At 37.2% G+C, this 20677-nt stretch overlaps 2 protein-coding genes across 2 annotated transcripts; one reads left to right on the top strand and one right to left on the bottom strand.

Moving 5' to 3' along the window:
• Nucleotides 1–2756: 2756 nt before the first annotated feature.
• Nucleotides 2757–3529, top strand: LOC106336030 (monothiol glutaredoxin-S2-like). Its single transcript, XM_013774743.1, has one exon. It carries the CDS (start codon nucleotides 2907–2909, stop codon nucleotides 3192–3194), a length of 288 nt encoding a protein of 95 aa, XP_013630197.1. The 5' UTR covers nucleotides 2757–2906; the 3' UTR covers nucleotides 3195–3529.
• Nucleotides 3530–3823: 294 nt separating this feature from the next.
• Nucleotides 3824–6911, bottom strand: LOC106336029 (probable serine/threonine-protein phosphatase 2A regulatory subunit B'' subunit TON2). Its single transcript, XM_013774742.1, has 12 exons — nucleotides 6627–6911; nucleotides 6366–6457; nucleotides 6210–6272; nucleotides 6034–6132; nucleotides 5794–5952; nucleotides 5629–5700; nucleotides 5361–5493; nucleotides 5214–5278; nucleotides 5022–5097; nucleotides 4824–4925; nucleotides 4540–4732; nucleotides 3824–4259 (listed from the first exon to the last, which is right to left on the bottom strand). Exons 1-12 carry the CDS (start codon nucleotides 6766–6768, stop codon nucleotides 4013–4015), a joined length of 1443 nt encoding a protein of 480 aa, XP_013630196.1. The 5' UTR covers nucleotides 6769–6911; the 3' UTR covers nucleotides 3824–4012.
• Nucleotides 6912–20677: the final 13766 nt, after the last annotated feature.

Genomic DNA, 20677 nt, shown 5'->3' with positions numbered 1-20677 from the left:
ATAAACCCCACAAGAAAGAATATATATGTATATTGATCTAATGATTTCCATATATTTTATCCTATAACGTACTTTATACTAATAGTTCAAAACAAAATTTCTTTTAAAAATGATTCGGTTAGTAGTTGGGATTAAACTAGTGTTCATATAATTCGTCTTATGTGGGTGATAAGTTTTTCAAACTAAATATAAAAAATATTAATTGTAGGGAACTGTCACAAAAAGAATAAAACATACTTCGAGATTCCACCATGCATGCATGAACCCAATTAAATTGGCCATTGGTCTTCTAGCAGGCCAAACTATGAGGTCCAAGAGTCGTACATTGCTACCATCATCGAATCTATTAAATTTCGTATTCTGACATATACGCATATACAGTATATATGTCATCAAGTGTAGAAAGGATAGCATCTGCATGCAGTTGGAAAATAAAGGTTCGTTTGTTTATTGGATAATTAATATTCTTTTTACGTGCTTGTAGCCATCAACACGTTGAAAAAGGATTCAATATAATCGTAAAACGTCAAAAGAGCCATAAGTTATGTCGTAAATATTAAAATCATGGGTGATAATAGCTAGGGTTACAAAAATTCAGATTTTGATTAATCACTTTGTAAATCTATGTTAGCTTAATAATTTCAAAAACTAATTAACACTTGTTAATACATGCACTCTTCTGGCCTACCTCCTGACTAATGGTCTCTCCCAATTTAGCCTTGTCCCTCTTTGTACAAAATGTTTATGAGGTTTTACTACTATCTATACTAGCACGATCGATAACCTCTTTGCGCCTTCTCTCGCTCACGTATACTAGGACGGATGAGACAATTGCATGGGATCACAACATGGCGGTAAACGTTTTCTTGAGATAGTAATACAGTATATGTTTTTTTTGGACAACTAGTAATACAGTATATGTATAATCAGACCTGCCTGACTTTTTTTAGTAGCACAAAATAGGCTAGAATCATGCATGTTTGCATTTTTAAACACAGCTTTGCAGTAACAGAAACTCTATCCAAAACAGATTAGGTATTTGGAAAATCACCACAGACCAGCCATGTCTCCTTTTGTAATGCTGCCGATAGTCGAGACCACCAATTCTTTTAATTTAGTGATTCTCAAAATATTGTTTGGCATGTTGCTATGGAATGGACCGTCTAGGCCACGCGCATCTTATCCGACCATCATGGGACCAGATCACGACATGGTCGTCTAGGTAGAAGATCTACATATATATAAACTGATCTTGGTTTTGTTGTTTGTTTCCTCCCATCTCAAAGATCATGGGCTATATCCATGTATTTGATGTTTATATGCATGAATGTGCCCAAAAAAAAACAAAACATTAATATAAATTTAGAATGAATTTTCTAGATCTAAACCAATATTAAACCATGATCGGTGAAACTATGTATTTCCAAACCGAATGATGGACATCTAATGAATCTGCATGTTGCATGGGAAAAGGTTATGGAAACGGGGACCTCGAGCCTCGAGGGCATCTATACGTACAAGTATTAATTTATTTTTATTTTCATCCGTATTCTCCACTCGTTGTCCTTAAGATTCGTTTGCCACAATGAAAGCTATTGAAGTGCTTAGTTCATTATATAGAATCTCTCTCTTTCTCTCTCTTATAATTATACAAAATAAGCTTTTTGCGAGTTACATAATGTGGAAGTGGCGAGTCGAGAATAGAATCCTCACGTAGATGGAGACGTGTCGTAAAGAAAAATCCCCAAAAAGAGACCCTATTTTGGATAACTATTTCTCCAACTCACAAGATGCCTATTTGATAAGCTTTACATATTCCATTGTTGTTTTAGAAAACATATATGCAAGAAACTCATTTCCACTTTTAAGCCTTGGAATAAAAGAATTTAGGAAGCTTGAATGTTTTTGATTTATGAAAAAACTGTGATGATTTTGTATATAGCGCTAATTAATTAGATTAACATTTGAATAAAATTTTAAAATCATACTCCATGAAAAAATATGCGTGGCTTTAAATTGTTAATGGTACTATGACTAGATTGAGCTCAATGCCCATCAAGTGATCATGTACGTGATGATATATACACATTTTTCTTTCTTTATATTCAAATTATGATAACTATGCTATTTTGTATTTTGATACATTTTATCGGCTCTGAAAAAACGCACTTATTGCTACAAACTAAGTGGACTGACATAACTATACTAATTAGTTAGTACTTATTAATCCACATTGTCCATTTCCATTGACCTCTATCCAGTGAGCTGACCTCTTTCCACACACTCACACAAAATTTACATACGAACAAAATCCGTGAATATTAGTCTGATTACAATCCACGCGATTCAGTAAATCAAAACCGCTTTTAATTAACTTGTTGAGCCACAATGAGTTGTATGTAGGCTATAAACAAGAACAACAAAAACTTATGCTTCTCTTTTACTATTAATCAATATAATATGGTTTATGATTTTCTTATATTAATTGAGATCCGCCGTACGAGCTAAGGACATTCTCACCTTTTAGCCATGACTAAATACTACTAAACAATTTCGTATATAAGAAAATAAACTTTCGAAATCATTAGATTCTCTTTACTTACATTTAGTGATCCTAAATAAAACTGAACTTGTGTCGCTGTCAGAAGTGATATCGTTAGAAACAAAATCTTACACATTTTGTCCGATCTAATCCAATAATAATCATCTTCTCCACCCCTATATAAACAACCACTTGCAACCAATTTCATATCCACACAACAAACTCACAAAACCTTGTTCTACGAGTCCAATCAAGAGTTTTCTTTTCCCTTAAATCTTGTCTTTCGTTATTAAACTTGTTTAAACAACGTACAGAAGAAATCTAAAGAGTTGATCCTAGTCCTATTACCACATATAATACAAAAATGGAGATGATAACTAAGATGGTGTTGGAGAGACCAGTGGTGATATACAGCAAAAGCTCATGTTGTATGTCTCACACCGTCAAGACTTTGCTCTGCGATTTTGGAGCGAATCCAGCGGTTTACGAGCTAGACGAGGTGTCTAGAGGAAGGGAGATTGAGCAGGCGCTTCTGCGGCTAGGTTGTAGCCCGGCGGTTCCAGCTGTTTTTATAGGAGGAGAGTTGGTCGGTGGAGCCAACGAGGTCATGAGTCTACACCTTAACGGATCCTTAATCCCTATATATGCTTAAGCAGGCTGGTGCATTGTGGGTTTGACTTAATATATAACTAACTAGTTTACTTAACCCTATAAGTTAAGTACGCAGAATAATGCTTTTTAAAGTTTTAACACATCTATGATCTTTGAAATGGTGATATGATGAGCCCACGTCAGATCAATAATCAGGGTGTTGTCTTCTTATTTTACTTTTTTTACTTTCTTATTGTACTTTTGAGGTTACTTACTTAACCTTAACACTAAAATTATGAATGGTGACTAAGGAATGATTAGGAATAATGCATTCCCTAACATTCCTATAAAAAATCACCATTCATAAGGAATAATAATTCTCTCACATTCCCTCTCGTTCTTTTTTTTTTGTAGATAATTAAAGAACAAAATTATTCCTTATTAAATTTGAGAAGGAACAACCATTTTTTTCATTCTTGCTATTTTATTCCCGTATATTTCTTTTCTATTTGTTCCTCTTGTTTCCCGAATGGTCACGAGTAAAAAGTTTTTAACACATCTACTATGATTTTTGACATGGTGTTATGATGAGTCCATGTCAGATCAATAATCAGACTTGCATTTTGTAATCCTCAAGAGATGAATGAAAACCCTCTATGTTTTGTGAACTAATGTAACAAGAACCAAAAAGAATCAGTAATCAAATCATATTTTCAAGCAAGAAGTCAAGTGACAATATCAGCAGCCATTTTCTTACAACTAATAAGCTTCTTATACAAAGATACAAACTCATCAGATTGGAGAGTAGAGAGACTTTTGGTCTTTGTCCGACACACGTGACCTCGATGATTAGATACAACACGGAAAATAACATTATCATCACTGAGACTCTTCCTCAGGTGGTTCCTCTTCTTCTTGAAGAAGGTTCTCACGGTTGTCATGAGCCCAGAAGCCACGCACATCTATTAGCATGCTCGCAACAGTTCCACCTTGTTTACACCCCAACAGATCATCCAGAGTGATCTTCAATGGGTCAGACGGTTTCACCATGTCCCAGATCTCGTCCCGAACGTCCTCTATGCACAGCTCATAGTTCCCACCTTCTATCCATTTCTGGTGAACATCTCTGGAAGTTTAACAAATAAGACTTAATTTAGAAGAGAGACAGTGGAATTATAACGGGTATGTTTTGTAATGCGCTAATGTCTTTGCATAATATGAGACTCGCGGAACAAAGCTCAGCTACCGCAAGCAGGAAATGCAGAGATTTTTTTTTTATATAGGAAGATTGTATCAGATAACATCACAAAACTCTTTGATGCTTCCCTTCTTCACTTCCATGTCTTTAAAAAGAAAATATACTAAAAAGGAACAAATTCAGTAGCTTGATAGAGAGATTCATTTACCTGAAAAGAGAGTGAATATCAGCGGTTGTGAGAAAGCCTCTCCCCTGAAGATCAAGACAGCGGAATAAGTATGTCAAGCCCTCTGGTGTGTCTTTGTTCTCCAACGCAAGAACGAAGTCTAGGAAGCTGTCAAAGTCCATTTCCCTGGAATTGCCTGAGCCGCTTTTGCCACGGCGAACATGCTCATCAAACACTACAAGAAAGCAAGGGTCTCGATCACTATTGGCAACTATCAGTACCACGAAACGTATACAATGACCAAAAAAGTATATATGATTATTTACCTCTTTCGATGAAAATTTCAGTTAGGGTCCCATCTGCGTATTCTTTAAGTTCTTGTTTGCTCAGTGATCCACCGCAATCTTTATCAAGTGCAAGAAACATATCTACAAAAGAAATAGAAAACTCTAGATCAACTTGCACCTGAGTTTTTCACAAGCCAAAACGAGAGTTGTTTCCAGATATTTAAATAGCACACTCACCACATATACGTTGAGCTGAAGTCAAAGAGAACCAATTTTCAGCCTGTTCTGTGTCTGTGACTTCCTCCTCGCTTTCCTAAAGTACCCGGGGAACATTCAGTAAATGAAGCCAAAGTAAAAAGTATATTCTAGAAGTGGAAAGCTATAGATGATCACACAACTGTTTTTCACCAATACTTCATCTAAACTGACCTGATGCAATTCCATTAGTTCCTGCAGACAGTTGCTGAGCAGTATCTTCTTAATACATGCTTTTCCTGAACGCATAAATAGATCCCATTCAACACATGGTTACGCAAATTTCTCATTGCCTCGTAATTATATATCTTAAGTGCCTACCTCGCCTATGGGGATCACAGAAGAAGAAAAACTTTTGAGAAGCTATGCGGCAATACGTGTTAGTAAATGCATCCGGCATGTCCCTCAGTTGTGCCAAATTAGGGATTAAACCAGAAATATATGACTCCATTTCCTATAATAACAGCAAGTAGACAATTAGTAAGGAACCTGAAGATTAGATTTAGTAACCTTTAGCTGGTAGGAGAGCTCCTTAAAGCTTCTTGAGCAAATTCTAAACTTAAAGCTTTAGAGCCACTTGACTACTTACTTGAGATTGAAGGAAACCATCAGAATCCTCATCAAGCTCACTCATATCAATCCTAGCTTGTGTAAGCGACACCTTAACAGTCATAAAAAATAAGGTTATCAGAATAAGTATAAACTATGGCCGGTTAAAGTAAAGGACAAGTGAAAAACACATGAGGATACTCACCGTGCGCATCACATAAAGATAGAACGGTAGAATAGCAATCCTCCCAGCCTCATCCTTCTCAAACTTCATGAAATTGGATGGGCTGAAAAACCGACGACACTTGGGGCCGATTTGTTCAGTGCATACGGAGGCAATGTGACAGAAGTCTTCATAGTTCATCTACATGAACAAAGATTTAGCAAAATATCAGATTCATCGTTAACATAGATAAACATAATTTTTCAAACTATATGCATGTACCTTCTCTGCACCAGTGCCATCATCAATCACACAATTCTCTCTCAAACAATTCCACATAGCAGCCAAATCATCAGAATTTAGCAAAAGATCCGATTGTTTCTGTGGAAATAAATCAACATAATGAAGTGAGCAAAGACATTAAACAATCCGAAGCAATGAAGAAATCTAAAGTATACCTTCAAGAAGCGGTATTTAGCAAGCCTCTGGACTCTTTGACTAATAGATCCTTCTTCTGGTTTCTGAACAAGGAGTGACCAAGCAAGATTAAAAGGGCAATGCCGTGAAAATGCAAAAAAAAAAAAAAAAAAATATTATAGTGTAAAGGGACATGCCTTCTTGTAGAAGCTTGGTATCGTGCCTGCTTCCTGACTTTTCTGTTGCTTGTCTTTGAATATCTCGAGCAAGATTCTCTTCGTCTCAAGCTCTACAAGACAATGAAAACAAAACCCTTTATCAATCACAGTTTACATAGTGTTTCAATACAAAGAACAGACCTCAAAGTCAGAAACTTTACTCATTTCATCATACAACGAACTCGAAACGCGATTAAAAAATTCAAACTTTCTATGAAAGAGAACAACTTAACGACATACCCATTAGAGCTTCGGACCCTAATCCAGCTCCGGAACCAATGTACCGCCGTAGGTTTCTAACCCAGAGCATTGAGGAAGCCGGAGGGATCCTCCTCTGCGTAGATGTGTCGTGGCTCTCGCCATCGCTAGATCCGCTATACATTTTTCGTCACAACCTTCGAACGAAAGACGTTAGCTTTCGAATAGAGTAGAGAGATTAAACCCCTAAAACGGAAAGAGCGATTGAGCCCTAGCAGCAGCCTTCTCTTTCCCTCTTTCGAGCTCTCTGATCTACGGAGGTCCAAGCTTCGAAGGTAACCAAAGTTTCTCACTTTTTCGACATTAGTCCCTCATTTTCATAGTTCTTTTGATTATCACCTCATTACTTTATAAAATGATGATTTAGTGCAAGAAGATGTATGCTCTCATAAGTGGGTTTGGCATGAAGTTGGAGGCTTGGAACTGGCGGTGTTGAGTTACAACACTACAACCAAGATTGTTTTTTTTTTCTGAACTGATTTTTTTTTTGGAATAAAATTTAATACAATAGGAGGTGTTATTGGTTTGCGAATTTTAGTGGAGTTGAATATAACCGTAATTAGGATTCTTTTAATGAATTTGAGTGAATTCTTCAATCGATGAGAAAAAATAAATAAAACTAAGTTGATGTAAAGAAAAAACCTAAGTAGTTGCATCTTTCCATATTTCTTTGGTCATTGATTCTTTCCAGATATTAGCACTTTTTTTTTGATCTTATGTCTCCAAAATTTCTTCAACATTTTTAGAATCATCTCTTTTCTTGCATTGTTGCCTTCCATATTTTGTATGCGTGCATAAAATATAAACAATAGGCTCCAACAAACTTGCATAAAATATAGACAATTAATTCCAACAAACATCCATGTTATCTAACTATTGAAAAGGATCCCGTGTATGGAAAGTTTCATTTGGTTACAATATTATTAAACCAAATAGGCAAAATAGAGAGTCAAAGCAAACGTGGCCAACGATCACACAAAGGCATGAGGACCGAGCTATTCCACAAATCGGACAATGGCATTAACCCCCAATTCGATGTTAAGGAAGCTGCCCACTGCACTGTCTCTGCACCGAAAAAAATCAATTCCCTGAAAAGTACCCCATGAAGTAGCAAACATGAGGTGTCTATATTTATGTATAGCAACACGTTCCTCTTTTGTTGGGCAGAAAATCCTCTGTGGTTGGCGTATACTAGAAAATGATAACTGGGAATTTCTATAGCTACATGGGTAAAATCCAGTGCACTAAATAATGCAGATTCAAACTCCTCAGCATCAGCATATAGATAAACATACTGAAGTCGCATTTCCGAAACTACAAACCTACGAATTCTCATCCCCTCGGAGTTCTCTTAGTAAGAAGATTACAAAAAGCGTGAAAATCTTCATCTACCACCAACCCGCATACTGTTAAGAAGTGTAAGCAATCGTTGAGGCGAAAGAAAGTCAGATTGTCTGAAAGTATCAAGGTGCCTCAAATTGAGGAAGAAGTGAACCGGACTCAAGGACTCCATTCCATTTAATAGACCAGCAATCCGAAATGTAGAGTTCATGTGGCGTGAGAGACCGTAAGCCCAGCAGGTGTCGTGAACTTGAAGCCAATGCAAGTGGTCCACTAGCGGCGTTGTCTCCCAAAACATAATTAAGAAACGGCTCACATGCATACCTATAGTACGTCCATGTGATCCCCGCGCCTCGGCACCCAATGGAGGATCCGAGATCTGTCCATCTTAGAGAAGATAAACGATTTTGCTAGGTTTCCAAGAAGAGCGGCGTTGTTTTTTCTTTTACGGTTTATCAGGTTTACAACAACCAAGATATTGCAATTTTAACTAATCAAAGTCATGAATAGAGGATAAAACAAGTAGTTTGTGATACCTTACATTCTTTCTGAAGAAATATCATACTATATATGGTTATCGAAAATGAAAACTTCCATTGTTGTTATACTTTTATATTTATAATACTAGACCATCACTTGACCGGCTGCAAATGAGCTTCTCTAGGGAAATTATTTGATTAGTTTGCAATTATCCATGTTCTCTTAGCTGTTATATCTTCTGAATACAACGAGGCACGATAACTTGGTAAAATTTGGGTCACTAATAGAAAACATTCACCTGAAATACGCAAACCTGCTCGATTGTGTGTTTTACATATTGAGATATACAGTACCGATTGAGAGTCTAGAACCGGTATTCAAATTCGGTTAAAGATACCAGGTCAGTTTTTCCAGTAAACTAAAGAGAAGAAACGGGAGGTGCGTATCAGCCGTCCAATCAAATATCGGACGGCCCGTACAAGAGAGATCTTCTTTTTGACCATACACGTCAAATCAGACAATCATTTCTCTCTCTGTTACGTGGGTAATCGTAGCCGTACAGTCCATCGGGACCTGCATTGCTCAGATTACGACAAGTAAGCTGAGTATTGTATTAGTTAGTAGGTCACACGCTTACTTTGTTTCCTCAAATATCCCGAACGGCAACAGTATCTTTCGTGTCATGGACAGTGTCTCACATAGTATGCGAATACTAGGTTCGGTGGGGCTTCTTTTAGCTAACCTGTCTAGTTTTCATTGGTCCTTCCCCTCGTTATCCAATGTCGTTTGGTTTTTAAAGTTGCCTTGTTTAATTCTTTTTGCTGGTAAAATGTTAAAATTATATTACCAAATTTTCATTTTTTACGGAAGCACAAAGAAAAACAAGATACAAAATGCATAAAAATAAACTAAACAGAGCACCTAGTAAACAACCAGATTCTAAGACAACAAACTAAGGTCCTAAAGGCGAACTGGAGTTGGCGAAGCGTCGATGCCGCAAGGAAATGAATGATAGGAGTGGGACCCTGGTTGCCGCGAACTCCCAAAAAAAAAGCGGCTCATACCTTAAAGCAAGGGGTAAAATCTATAGCTTCCGAGACAACCCTGAAACAACGGTTTAATTCTTTCTTTTTTTTAACTCTGAGAGAAATGTTTAAAAAATTAAGAACAAAACCAAGTTTCTAAACAAAACGAGCAACAGCCAAACCAAAATAAAGGAAAAATGGATCACGGCCTAAAACACGTTCTCCCACCCGATATTCATAACTCCTCCACTCCAATGAAATCCTCCAGTTAACATCACCTTATACTCAACGGCTTAATTCTTTGTGTTGCATCATTCCATATAAATATTTTTTTTGGTAATCATAAATATGAAACATTTTATTTCTTTGTTTTAAAAAACAATAAAATTTTAAATTCTAAATTATAATACATAACCTTGAAATTAAAATCCAAATCTTAAACTAATCATAAATACTATGAAAAAAAATCCATATCTGATAGTAGTTATTTTATTAATTTGAAAGAATTACTATAGAGAATAACATATAATATATTATATAGAAGAAAATAACATAATAACATAATATACGCAATTAGCCAATTATTATTCATATGTACCTTTTTACTAGGTGTTTTGCCCGCACGTGCGGAATTAATCGTTTTACAAATATTTATTAGTTTATATTGTACTTATTAAAAAACCAGCATGATAACTTATTATTTATGTTTTCAAAAAATTTAAATCAAACATCAAATTATATATATATATATATATATATATATGACAACAAAATTTCATTTATATATATATATATATGTTTATTATTGTGTTGTAATTTTAAAAGAAAATATTCACATATTAGAAATATTTTAGAAAATATCTTTATACAAAATGTTTATAGTTGATAAATATTTGATTTTAAATTGTTTATATGTTATTTTTCTAACTTTTATAATTGAAAAAAAATTAAGATAACAACACAATATATATGAATTATCTTATTTAATAAAATTCTAATTTTATTAATTAATAAAAATTCGTTTTAATTTTTTTTTTGATAAAAAAATTCGTTTTAATTATATAATTAATTATATATAAAATCCATTAAGGGTAACATTGACTTTAACCACTTAATTATTATAAACTTTTATATCTTATTTTTAACTTTTATTATTGAAAAAATATGTTTTTAGATAACAACATAATATATAAGAATTATCTTATAAGATATTTGTATTATTAATAAAATTTCGTTTTGATTATATAATTAATTATATATAAAATTCAATAAGGGTATCATCGATTTTGACCACTCTAACTTTTAACTTGAGAGCTCGATTGCAAAAATTTACTTCGCAAATAATAGTATAGATATATAAAAATTAAAGAAATAGAGAGACGTTGAAAGGCACATGGAGCGCACGAACATAATTTAGGAGATAATTATGATGTATCACGTCGCTCTAGGTGCCACGAGTGTGTTTGATCATCTGACTTTAGTTTAAGAAAACGAATAGTGAACAAAAGGATCAGAGCTTATAACTTTCCAATTACCTATATTCTAGAACTAGTAATCTACTGTACACGAGTGTGGTTATTAATCTACTGTACACGAGTGTGGTAAAAAAAAGAAGTATCATCCTCTCTGATTTAGTAAAGTACTGAAGGAAAACAAACAAAAAACAATAAAAAATCAAAAAAAGTTGAGATATTGATTATTGAACTTACACTTGGTTTACACAAAATATAAACTTACACTTGGTTTACACAAAATAATTAACGACTGGAACATTACAATTTTTCCTTTTCTATCAACAGCTAAAATTAAAAAAAAAATCATTTTTAATATAAAAGTATATCTAAATGGTTTCTTCATGGATGTAAATAGTTTTGGATCAAATTTTTTTTTTCACAAGCTGGATGTGCTGCCGAATTAAAATTTACTGTGAACAGAAGAATGTAATAATAGTAACCATTTCATTTGCATCTTCATGATATACTAATTCAAGGCAAACTAATAGTGAAGCCCCACTTGCCTTTTCAGTCACACTGTTTGGACTCTCGTCAAAGTCCAAGTTCGTTCGAAAACGACCTTTACCCCTAAATCCAGGGACATCCTTTTGACAAAGAAAGAAATTTTAAACAACATAAAAAATTATTAAATTTCGAAAGAAAAAGTTTTGGCTTTTCATTAGCTGTTCAAAATATTCTGTGTTTTTCTTTGCTTTTTTTTTGATAAATCTGAAGAAATTCTCCATTCCTAAACCCAAGAAAGCCTCGATCACATGGAACTTGACTAAAAGCTTTCACCCAAAAGCGTTCAATAGTGCAATCCCAATATCGTGCCGTGCTCAATGCCAATTGGATTTTTCATAAGTTTTCTCTCTCGTATCATATGTTAATATGAATCATTTACCCTATTTCAAAAACCCACAGTATTGTTTTCTTTCTCCGAGTTATTGAGGAAAATTTACACTAAACTTCGTATCTCTCAACCACTACATGAATCCAATATCAATCACATGTATACACTTGCTAGTATTTGGTTATAAAAAGACATGGGACTATTACCATTTAACTAATGCGGTGTTGTTTTTTGTAATCTCATAACGTTATGATCAATGCTGGCCATGGCTCTTGATAATTTATAAGATAGGAAACTGATCTGCGTCTTTACGTAAATACAATCATGAACCAGCTTATAGTTCATATATAGTTTATCATGTTCTTAAGAAAATACTATATATAGGATGTAAATGACCACAAAAAATCAATTAGAATTAGCTGTAATTTGATAACATTATCACTGATTTTAGTTTCACTGGTGATGAACGCAAAGTATATGTATGCTAGATGATAGTTAAATGGAAGGCTAGTCCCACATGAAGTTCATAATATGAGTGGATGAGTCAAGGGTCGTCAGATTCTTATATAGCTTAAACTTGTCTCCAACCTTAGTTCTCAAAAGAGATGAAGAATATTAATAAATACACCAAACTAAACATTTATTACAAACTTACAATCATTGCATTTTAGAACTCTATGTAATTTGCGGATAAGAATTATTCTTCTCTAATATATTCTTGGAGTTGATACAAATCATTCCTAGCTATGCAGATTGTTTAGTTCATATGGTATCCTATAACTAATCTCGGCATAATAAATTTCCCTATATAAATATGCACAACAACTTTATTTTCTGAAAACTAAATATCATTAATCGTTGCGCAGAACATTTTTGTCGTGTTTGGGAAATTGTATTGCTAACACCCCGAAAGATAGTGACAGCGGTTATCATGGTCCGACCACGGTTATATTACTGTTGTATTAGTCAAAAGATAAAATCCTAAAAGAGCCAAAATGTGTAGAACTATATAAAATATTATTTGTTTGACTAACTTTTATAAGAAAAGAATATAATTTTCATTCCCAATGCCATTCCGCAATGTGCACAAAAGATCGCCAACAATTGTCACAGTTCCAAGCCTTAATACAAGGAGTTCATCACACTTTTATACCGTAACCCATTCGGTTAAAAGGCAAACCATTTCATTCAAAAGAAGTTATAGTTTACGTGGCTTATGTGACATAGAAGGAGAGAAAAGGAGGATAATTTGGCTAATCCTATGGCTTACGACACCTTTTCAGCTAAAAGTAGTATTATATCAAAATAGAAATCTCGGTAAGAACTAAGAAGTAACATTTAGCAACACTACTTCTTTTACCTGCCCGTTTGTAGTTAATAGGAACCATATCCTAGGTAATGATCTAGTTCTTTTCAATATGCTAACAAAAACTATAGACGTATTATCAATCCACAACGTATCAGACGCAAGTCTTCTCGCTCACTTGATAATTAAGTTTAATTAAAAGTCTCTAGTGTTAAATCAAGTTCGATGTTAGGGCTCATAGTGAATTTTGAATTATTAATTAGATTTTTGAACTCTAAGCTTTTTTTTTTTTGAACAAACAAGCATTTCATTTCTCATTGGAGTCTAAGCTCCAACAGAGGAGTTCATTACAGACCCATCAAAGACTGATTTTGCCACCAAATCGGCTTCCACATTGAAGTTTCGAGAGATAAAATGGAAAGAAATTACATCAAACAGAGGGATAAAGTGATAGATGTCAAACATGATACCGAACAGTTCAGGTTGAGTTTCGCCCTTGTTCAATAATTTGACCAGGGACAAAGAGTCGGATAGAACTGCCAGGGATCAGACGTTTGAGAACACGGCAAGAGATACCGCCCGATGTACAGCAATGGCTTCTGCCATTAGAGCTGAGGAAACATGACTGTGAGAGTCCGTATCGGACGTTTGAGAACACGGCAAGAGATACCGCCCGATGTACAACAATGGCTTCTGCCATTAGAGCTGAGGAAACATGACTGTGAGAGTCCGAGAAGTTCGGTAGAGAAGACCCTGATTGCCCCGAGAATATTCCACCTATACCACAACCACCAGAAATTGCATCCCAAGCTGCATCAACATTGCAGACCAGTACTCCATCTTGGATCCTTGGGGGGGCTGTAACGGCTCGTTGGTTGGTTTGGACAGGGGAGTGGATGGAGGAACTCGGTAATCGATCAGGTAGTTGTGCCTCACTCCATTCCTTTGCATCAGTAATGCTCTTCAGAACAATCTCTTGGGCTGAGAACACTCTGTTTTCAAACACAAGTTTGTTCCTTGCTTTCCAAAGGTTCCACAGCACCCAGGGCCATAAAGGAGAGCTCAGACCAACTGGTGGAAGTGAAACCAAGTTAGGTCCCTGCTTGATCAGTTCCGCTATAGAAGTAAGAGATGGTGATGGTTTGTGTACTGTCGGGATATTACTCCATACTTCCTCCGCCATTGGACAGGTGAGAAAAACATGGAGATCATCCTCATGTGCCCCACATTTCTTGCAGTTAAAGCTCGGTACTCCCCTCCTTTCCAAGTTGGAGCTAATAGGTATGGCCTTTTTCATTACTCTCCACAGAAAGTCCTTCAGCTTGGGGGCCGTTTTAACATTCCAGATGTGCTTCACCCAATCAACAGGGTTATTTGCTTCACCCAGCGACTTATCACAAGTCATACCAACCCCATAGCCTGATTTCGTAGTGTATCTACCTGATTTTTCCGGTAGCCAGAACAGAGCATCCCGAAGGTGTGTTGTACCAGTTTTTATTCTCAAAATGGTGTCCTCATACTGAGGTAGTAGCCTCCTAATTTTCTCGATCTCCCACTTATTTGTAAGTGGACAGAGGAGATCCTTAACCTTTAGGGAGGCGCTTTCCGGGTTCGCTGGGCCCATCGGTTGTACTGGAGTCTTTGACGACAGCCAGGGATCATCCCAGATACGGATCTGCTCCCCATCCCCAACCGACCAGCCTAGACCCTTTCGCAGTAGCTCTCTTCCAGCCATAATACTTCTCCACCCGTGAGAAGCATTGCGAGGTACTGAGCAGTCTAGGAAAGAAAGATCCCTAAAATATTTACCCTTCAGTACTTGAGCCAGCAGAGAGTCTGGTTCATTTATCAATCTCCAACCTATCTTGGCGAGCAGGGCGTCATTAAATGTTTGTATATCTCTAAACCTCAAGCCTCCTGCATATTTTGGTAACGTCATTGTGTCCCAAGCCACCCAAAGCATGGCGTCATTAAATGTTTGTATATCTCTAAACCCCAAGCCTCCTGCATATTTTGGTAACGTCATTGTGTCCCAAGCCACCCAACACATCTTCTTCTTCTCCGGTATAGTGTCCCACCAGAATCGTGTGAGTAGAGATTGGATTTGCGAACATAGAGAAGCTGGAAGCTTGAAGCACGACATAGCATAACATGGCATTGCAGAAAGTACCGATTTAAGTAAAACCTGCTTACCAGCTCCCGATAAAAATCTCACCGTCCAGCTATGGGCCTTTTGCCTTATCCTATCCAGAATAGATGCAAAAATATCTCTCTTCCTGCGACCGAACTGTTCAGGCAGTCCCAAATATTTCCCTATTCCTCCCTCCAATGAGATCGACATAGCTTCTTTTACCCTGGCACGCACCGTCGCAGGCGTTTTAGCAGAGAAAGTAATAGCAGACTTCTATGGATTGATCTTCTGTCCCGATACAGCTTCATAAGTTGCTAAAATCTTAACTAGAGCGGCGACACATGATGGCTTGGATTTGCAAAAGAACATTGTATCGTCGGCGAACAGCAGATGGTTAACGGGTGGGCTGGAACGACAGACCCTGACTCCCGGGAGAGAACCATCCGCTTGGCCTCTAGCGCAAAGAGCTGACAGAACTTCCGTATAGAGTATGAAGATATGAGGTGAAAGCGGATCGCCTTGTCTAAGGCCTCGAGATGGCTTGACTGCTCCTTGTGGCGATCCATTTATTAGGAATGAATAAGAAACTGACTCAATGCAGCTCATAATCCATGAGATCCAAAGTGGTTCGAATCCAAGGAGTCTTAGAACTTCCTTAACAAAACTCCATTCGATCCTATCATAAGCTTTGCTCATGTCCGTTTTCACGGCCATAGAGCAGAACTTCTTTGCCTCGGATGTGCGCAGATAATGGAGAGTCTCATGCGTGATGAGGACATTGTCCGTGATCGCTCGGCCGGTGACAAAGGCTGACTGAGTATTGGAGATAAGGAACGGCAGCAGCGGCTTGAGTCTCCGGGTTAAGATCTTAGCAATAATCTTATAATGAGTGTTACACAATGCTATAGGCCGGTAGTCTGCCACTGATCGTGGCCCTAAAATCTTGGGAATGAGCCTGATATGTGTCTCGTTTTGCTGCGGGTGTAAATAGCTCGATATGAAGAAGCTCCTAACGTCCCTGATAACATCCGGGCCTACTATATGCCAGTAAGACTGGTAAAACGTGGCTGAGAAGCCATCCGGGCCCGGGGCCTTGCCCCCATTTATCGAATTCACAGCCTCTCTAATCTCCGAATCGCTCGGGATATTTGTCAGTAGAGTATTCATCTCTGGTGTAACTTTCTTCGTCAAGAGTCCTTGAATCTGCTCGAAGGAAACATTGCCATTGGAAGTAAAGATTTGGGTAAATTACCCTGATATAACTCGAGCAATGTCCTCTTCCTCGTACACTACTCCTCCTTGAGAGTCCTCTATGACTGGAATGGAGTTTATTGTTCTTCTGGTCCTGGTAGCAGCATGAAAGAAACCGGTATTTCTATCTCCTTGCTTAAGCCACTGGATTCTGCTCCTCTGCTGCCAAAATAATTCTTCAGCCAGGTAAGCTTTGCGGAGATCAAGATTGATACTCTCTATGAGGATAGGGTCCGGAGTAGCGTTCGAGAGAGCTTTCTCCAGCGCCTGTTGGTTTCTCTTGATCTCGATATTGCTCTGAGTCTGTTTCTCTTTTGCCCACTGTATGATACTTCGACGAACAGTGTTTAACTTCTGAATTACGGTACGCAGGGGAGAGAGATTCCAAGCCGTATCAATCACTTCTGCTATCTCATCTGAACATTGTTTAACTTCTGAATTACGGTACCCAGGGGAGAGAGATTCCAAGCCGTATCAATCACTTCTGCTATCTCATCTTCTTCTGTTAACGCTCTGTTGAATCGAAACAGTCCCTTCCGTTTAGCTTTCTCTGTGTTGAAATAAGAGATCAACGGTCTGTGATCGGATCCTTCGAATCGCAGGTAGCGGCATCTTCCCATTGGGAAGGTTTCCGACCAGGCACAATTGCCCATAGCCCTATCTAACCTTGACCGTATGAAGTGAGTATATCTACTTCCCCTCCAAGACAATTGTTCTCCCGAATGCTTGAGGTCCCAAAGACCGTTCTGAGCTACAAAGGATCGGAAAGCCGTGAATGATCCTTCAGGGCGCGCCGGGCCGCCAATCTTTTCTGTATTATTGAGGATGTCGTTGAAGTCTCCGGTAATCAGCCAAGGATCATCTCTTCCCTTTCCCACTGCATTTAGCTTGTTCCAAAAGGCAGCTCTATTTTCCGCAGCCGGAGCCCCATAAACAAAGGAGACAAAAGAAGTAGTTCCTTTATATTCAATTCTCGTGTCTATTAAGTTGGGAGAAGACTCGAGAATTGTAATATCAGTATCCTTATTCCAAAGGAGAGATAAGCCACCGCTTAGTCCATTAGGCGTTACAGAGAAATAGTGATCAAAACACAGGCTCTGTAGCTTCTTATTAATAAAATCATCCTCGTTTTTTGTTTCCATTAGAAACATTACATTAGGAGCCATATGTTTATGGATCTCCTTGATTCGCCGGATTGTCTGGACACTCCCAAGCCCTTGACAATTCCAGCTAAGTAAAGCTAAGGAAGAGATTTTTGATGGGGCCGAAAATCCACCCCACCTCTAGTACTTCCAGGTATAAACACCGTAGTTGGCTGGCCCTTATTCTTGCGTTGTGTGCTGGTTCCAGCCTTATTACAAGGTACATTAAGGTCTTTGATCTATTCATACCGAATCTAGTGTAACTATCCTCCTGCCCTCTGATTGAGGAACGAAAGTCTTCCGGTCGTTTGTATCCCCGTCTGTCATCATGTCTCTTTTTCTCCGCCTCGATCCTTTGCAACGCAATAGCCTGCGTAATGCCTAGTTTCCTTTCCTTTGGAGGAAGTGCACTTGGGTGTCTGTGAGGGCAATCTACTTCCTCATGAAACAAGGAGAAGCATGTGAAGCAATGTTTCTCAATCTTGATATACTCGAGTTCCACCTCTGTAATGTCATCAGTAGGTAGTTCAATCTCCATCTTCATCACTAAGGGGATGAGGCCGTTGACTTCCACCCATATTTTTGCCTCTTTAACGTTTTTAATGGTGCATTTTCCAAGCACATTCCCAATTGTGCTGATTGTACCTTCTGACCAAAAGTGAAGTGGTATTCCATGGATTTTAACATAGAAGGAAATCTGAGATGGGAATTGATCGACACCACAGATTCCCATCGTTGTAGTATCAGCATCCATCTCTTGTAGTGATAGGGGCCGTTCTCAAGGACTTTGAGTAGCTCTGCCTCGGTTTCAAAAGAAAATTGAAATTTATCCAGTCCTAAAGCTCTGCCCACAATCCTCCCCTCGAGATTCCATAGTTGAGCCAGAAAATCGATAATAGCTCTGGTGGGTTTCTGGACCATAGGGTTTGTTAACCTGCCAATGATAGTAAGCTTGTTGGCCTTTATGAGATCTTCGTTATAGTTCGCCGGTATACGCACCAGAGGTTTCTTTGCTGGAGGCTCTGAGGGAGCCTGCCATTTTCCTTTCTCGGATCGAGAATAACGTCTATCCATTGGCTCTACAGAAGGGTGTTTTGCCTGGTGTCTTCTGTTCGAAGTAACTGGATGGGAACTAACAGGATCGTCTTGTATGAGGTTATTTCAACCAATATCCCCTCTCACAGCTCTTATAAACTCTTTCTTGAAAGTAAATGCGGGTTATGATTGGAAATAATTGCTCCCGTTTCTTGTTGATGGTAGTTAATGAAGGAGGTTATAGCAACCAAGTTTGGGACAAACTCCACCTGAAATCAGCCATACACAGTAGATCTGGAGGTGGAGGTCAAGCTGTTGGTGAGTTGTTTGATGGAGAGCAAGGTGATAGTCATCGGCTCAGGAGCTCCTGGCTGACCCACCGACGTCGTCGGGGGCTGAACCCGGCGAAGATCTGATCAGAGTCGAGTTTCGAGGTCGGGGCTGGCTATGGACCGGTAGTTAATTCTTCAAACGGTAAACTTTTGAATTTTTGCAGAGCAGAACATAGAATAATAGAAGGAAAAAGGGAAATAACCACTGGTTAAAGAGGAGTAGTCGGGTACAACCAGCAGTAAAACTTTTTCTCTAAAAACGTGCCTGGGAGAGAATACCAATGTTTTCCATTAGTACCAGAAGTCGTTTTCGGTTTTTTTGAACTCTAAGTTAAAGTCGCGTTTTTTTAAGTTAAAGCCGTGTTTTAGTTGACTATGAACATTTTCTTGATTTCATGTTTGTCGGTAAGACATTAATGTCTGTATGCAATCACATACGACGAATAACTACTCAAGCTCATGCATGTATACCTATATATATAATCCTATAAAATTACAAACACAATGAGACTAAGATTGATGCTCACTTGTGTTTGTTTGCATATAAGGACATCGATACAAAAAAATGTCCACTGGGATATTTAATTAAAAACCACATTTAACCACTCCCATTGAATAAACCATTGCAAGATGACAAAAAAAATCTATATATTCTCATTTCTATTTCCGCTTAAAATGCGGTCACCATGTGCTTTGACCAGGAGGCATCTACAGGTAAGCTAATTACATTAGTACTTATATTTGATTAGCCAAACTAAACCACATTAAAGTATGAAAGGAAAAAACTAGAATGTTCATGTCGCTTGCTTGTCCGTTGTAATGTTTTTATTTTACATATAAAACGTATTGGGAGAAAGTTAAGCTTACTGAATATTAAATATAACAAATTGTTGATGAAATTTTGTAAGAAATTCATGGCACATTAGTCCTTAGTACAGTTAATTTCTTACACAACCTATTGTAATTAGCAATGTATATCACCTGGAATATATACCATTTATATTATCGATTTTGTTAACGTAGACCCTTGACCTTATCCCTTTTTTATTATTTGAGGAGCATTATTTTAAACTAACCTTGACCTCATGTGTTATTAACCAAATTGTCATTTCTTATGTGTCAACACTAGAATCCTCTCACACCCTTTAATTAAAAGCTCTCTCCTCATTAGACTAATTACATATATTGCCATTATTCATTACAATATAGCTTAACATAATATATTATATGATTCCTATCTATATAACCGATAACTCATTTCTCACGCGGCCTCCTTCGTATTGATAGAATGTCTCTTTTATTATTGATTTTTGTAGTCTCCTTAGGTTTCTATATCCATCAAGTTGATACAAATATATTTTAGTAAAAGTAGTATAACACAGGTTTTAGTTCAAGAAATATTTCTCATCTATCTAGAGACGCCTATCATCTTTATGATATATAAGTACAAATAAAAATCGAATATAACTCGAAACGCCTATCATCTTTGAGAATATAGAAATCTCAAGTATAAATTTGTTTTTGTATAAGTATGAATGTTCGTCTCACTTAAATGATATCAACTATAAGGCAATTTCAATATTTTCAAAATGTAGAAGGAGCTATATGACTGCTTGCTCTATACGGTTTGTACTAATATTTTTT

This window comes from Brassica oleracea, chromosome C3 (genome assembly GCF_000695525.1).
Source record: "Brassica oleracea var. oleracea cultivar TO1000 chromosome C3, BOL, whole genome shotgun sequence".
NCBI classification, from domain to species: Eukaryota; Viridiplantae; Streptophyta; class Magnoliopsida; order Brassicales; family Brassicaceae; genus Brassica; species Brassica oleracea.
Note: the sequence above shows the minus strand (reverse complement) of the source record. Positions and strands in the feature narration are given on the sequence as shown.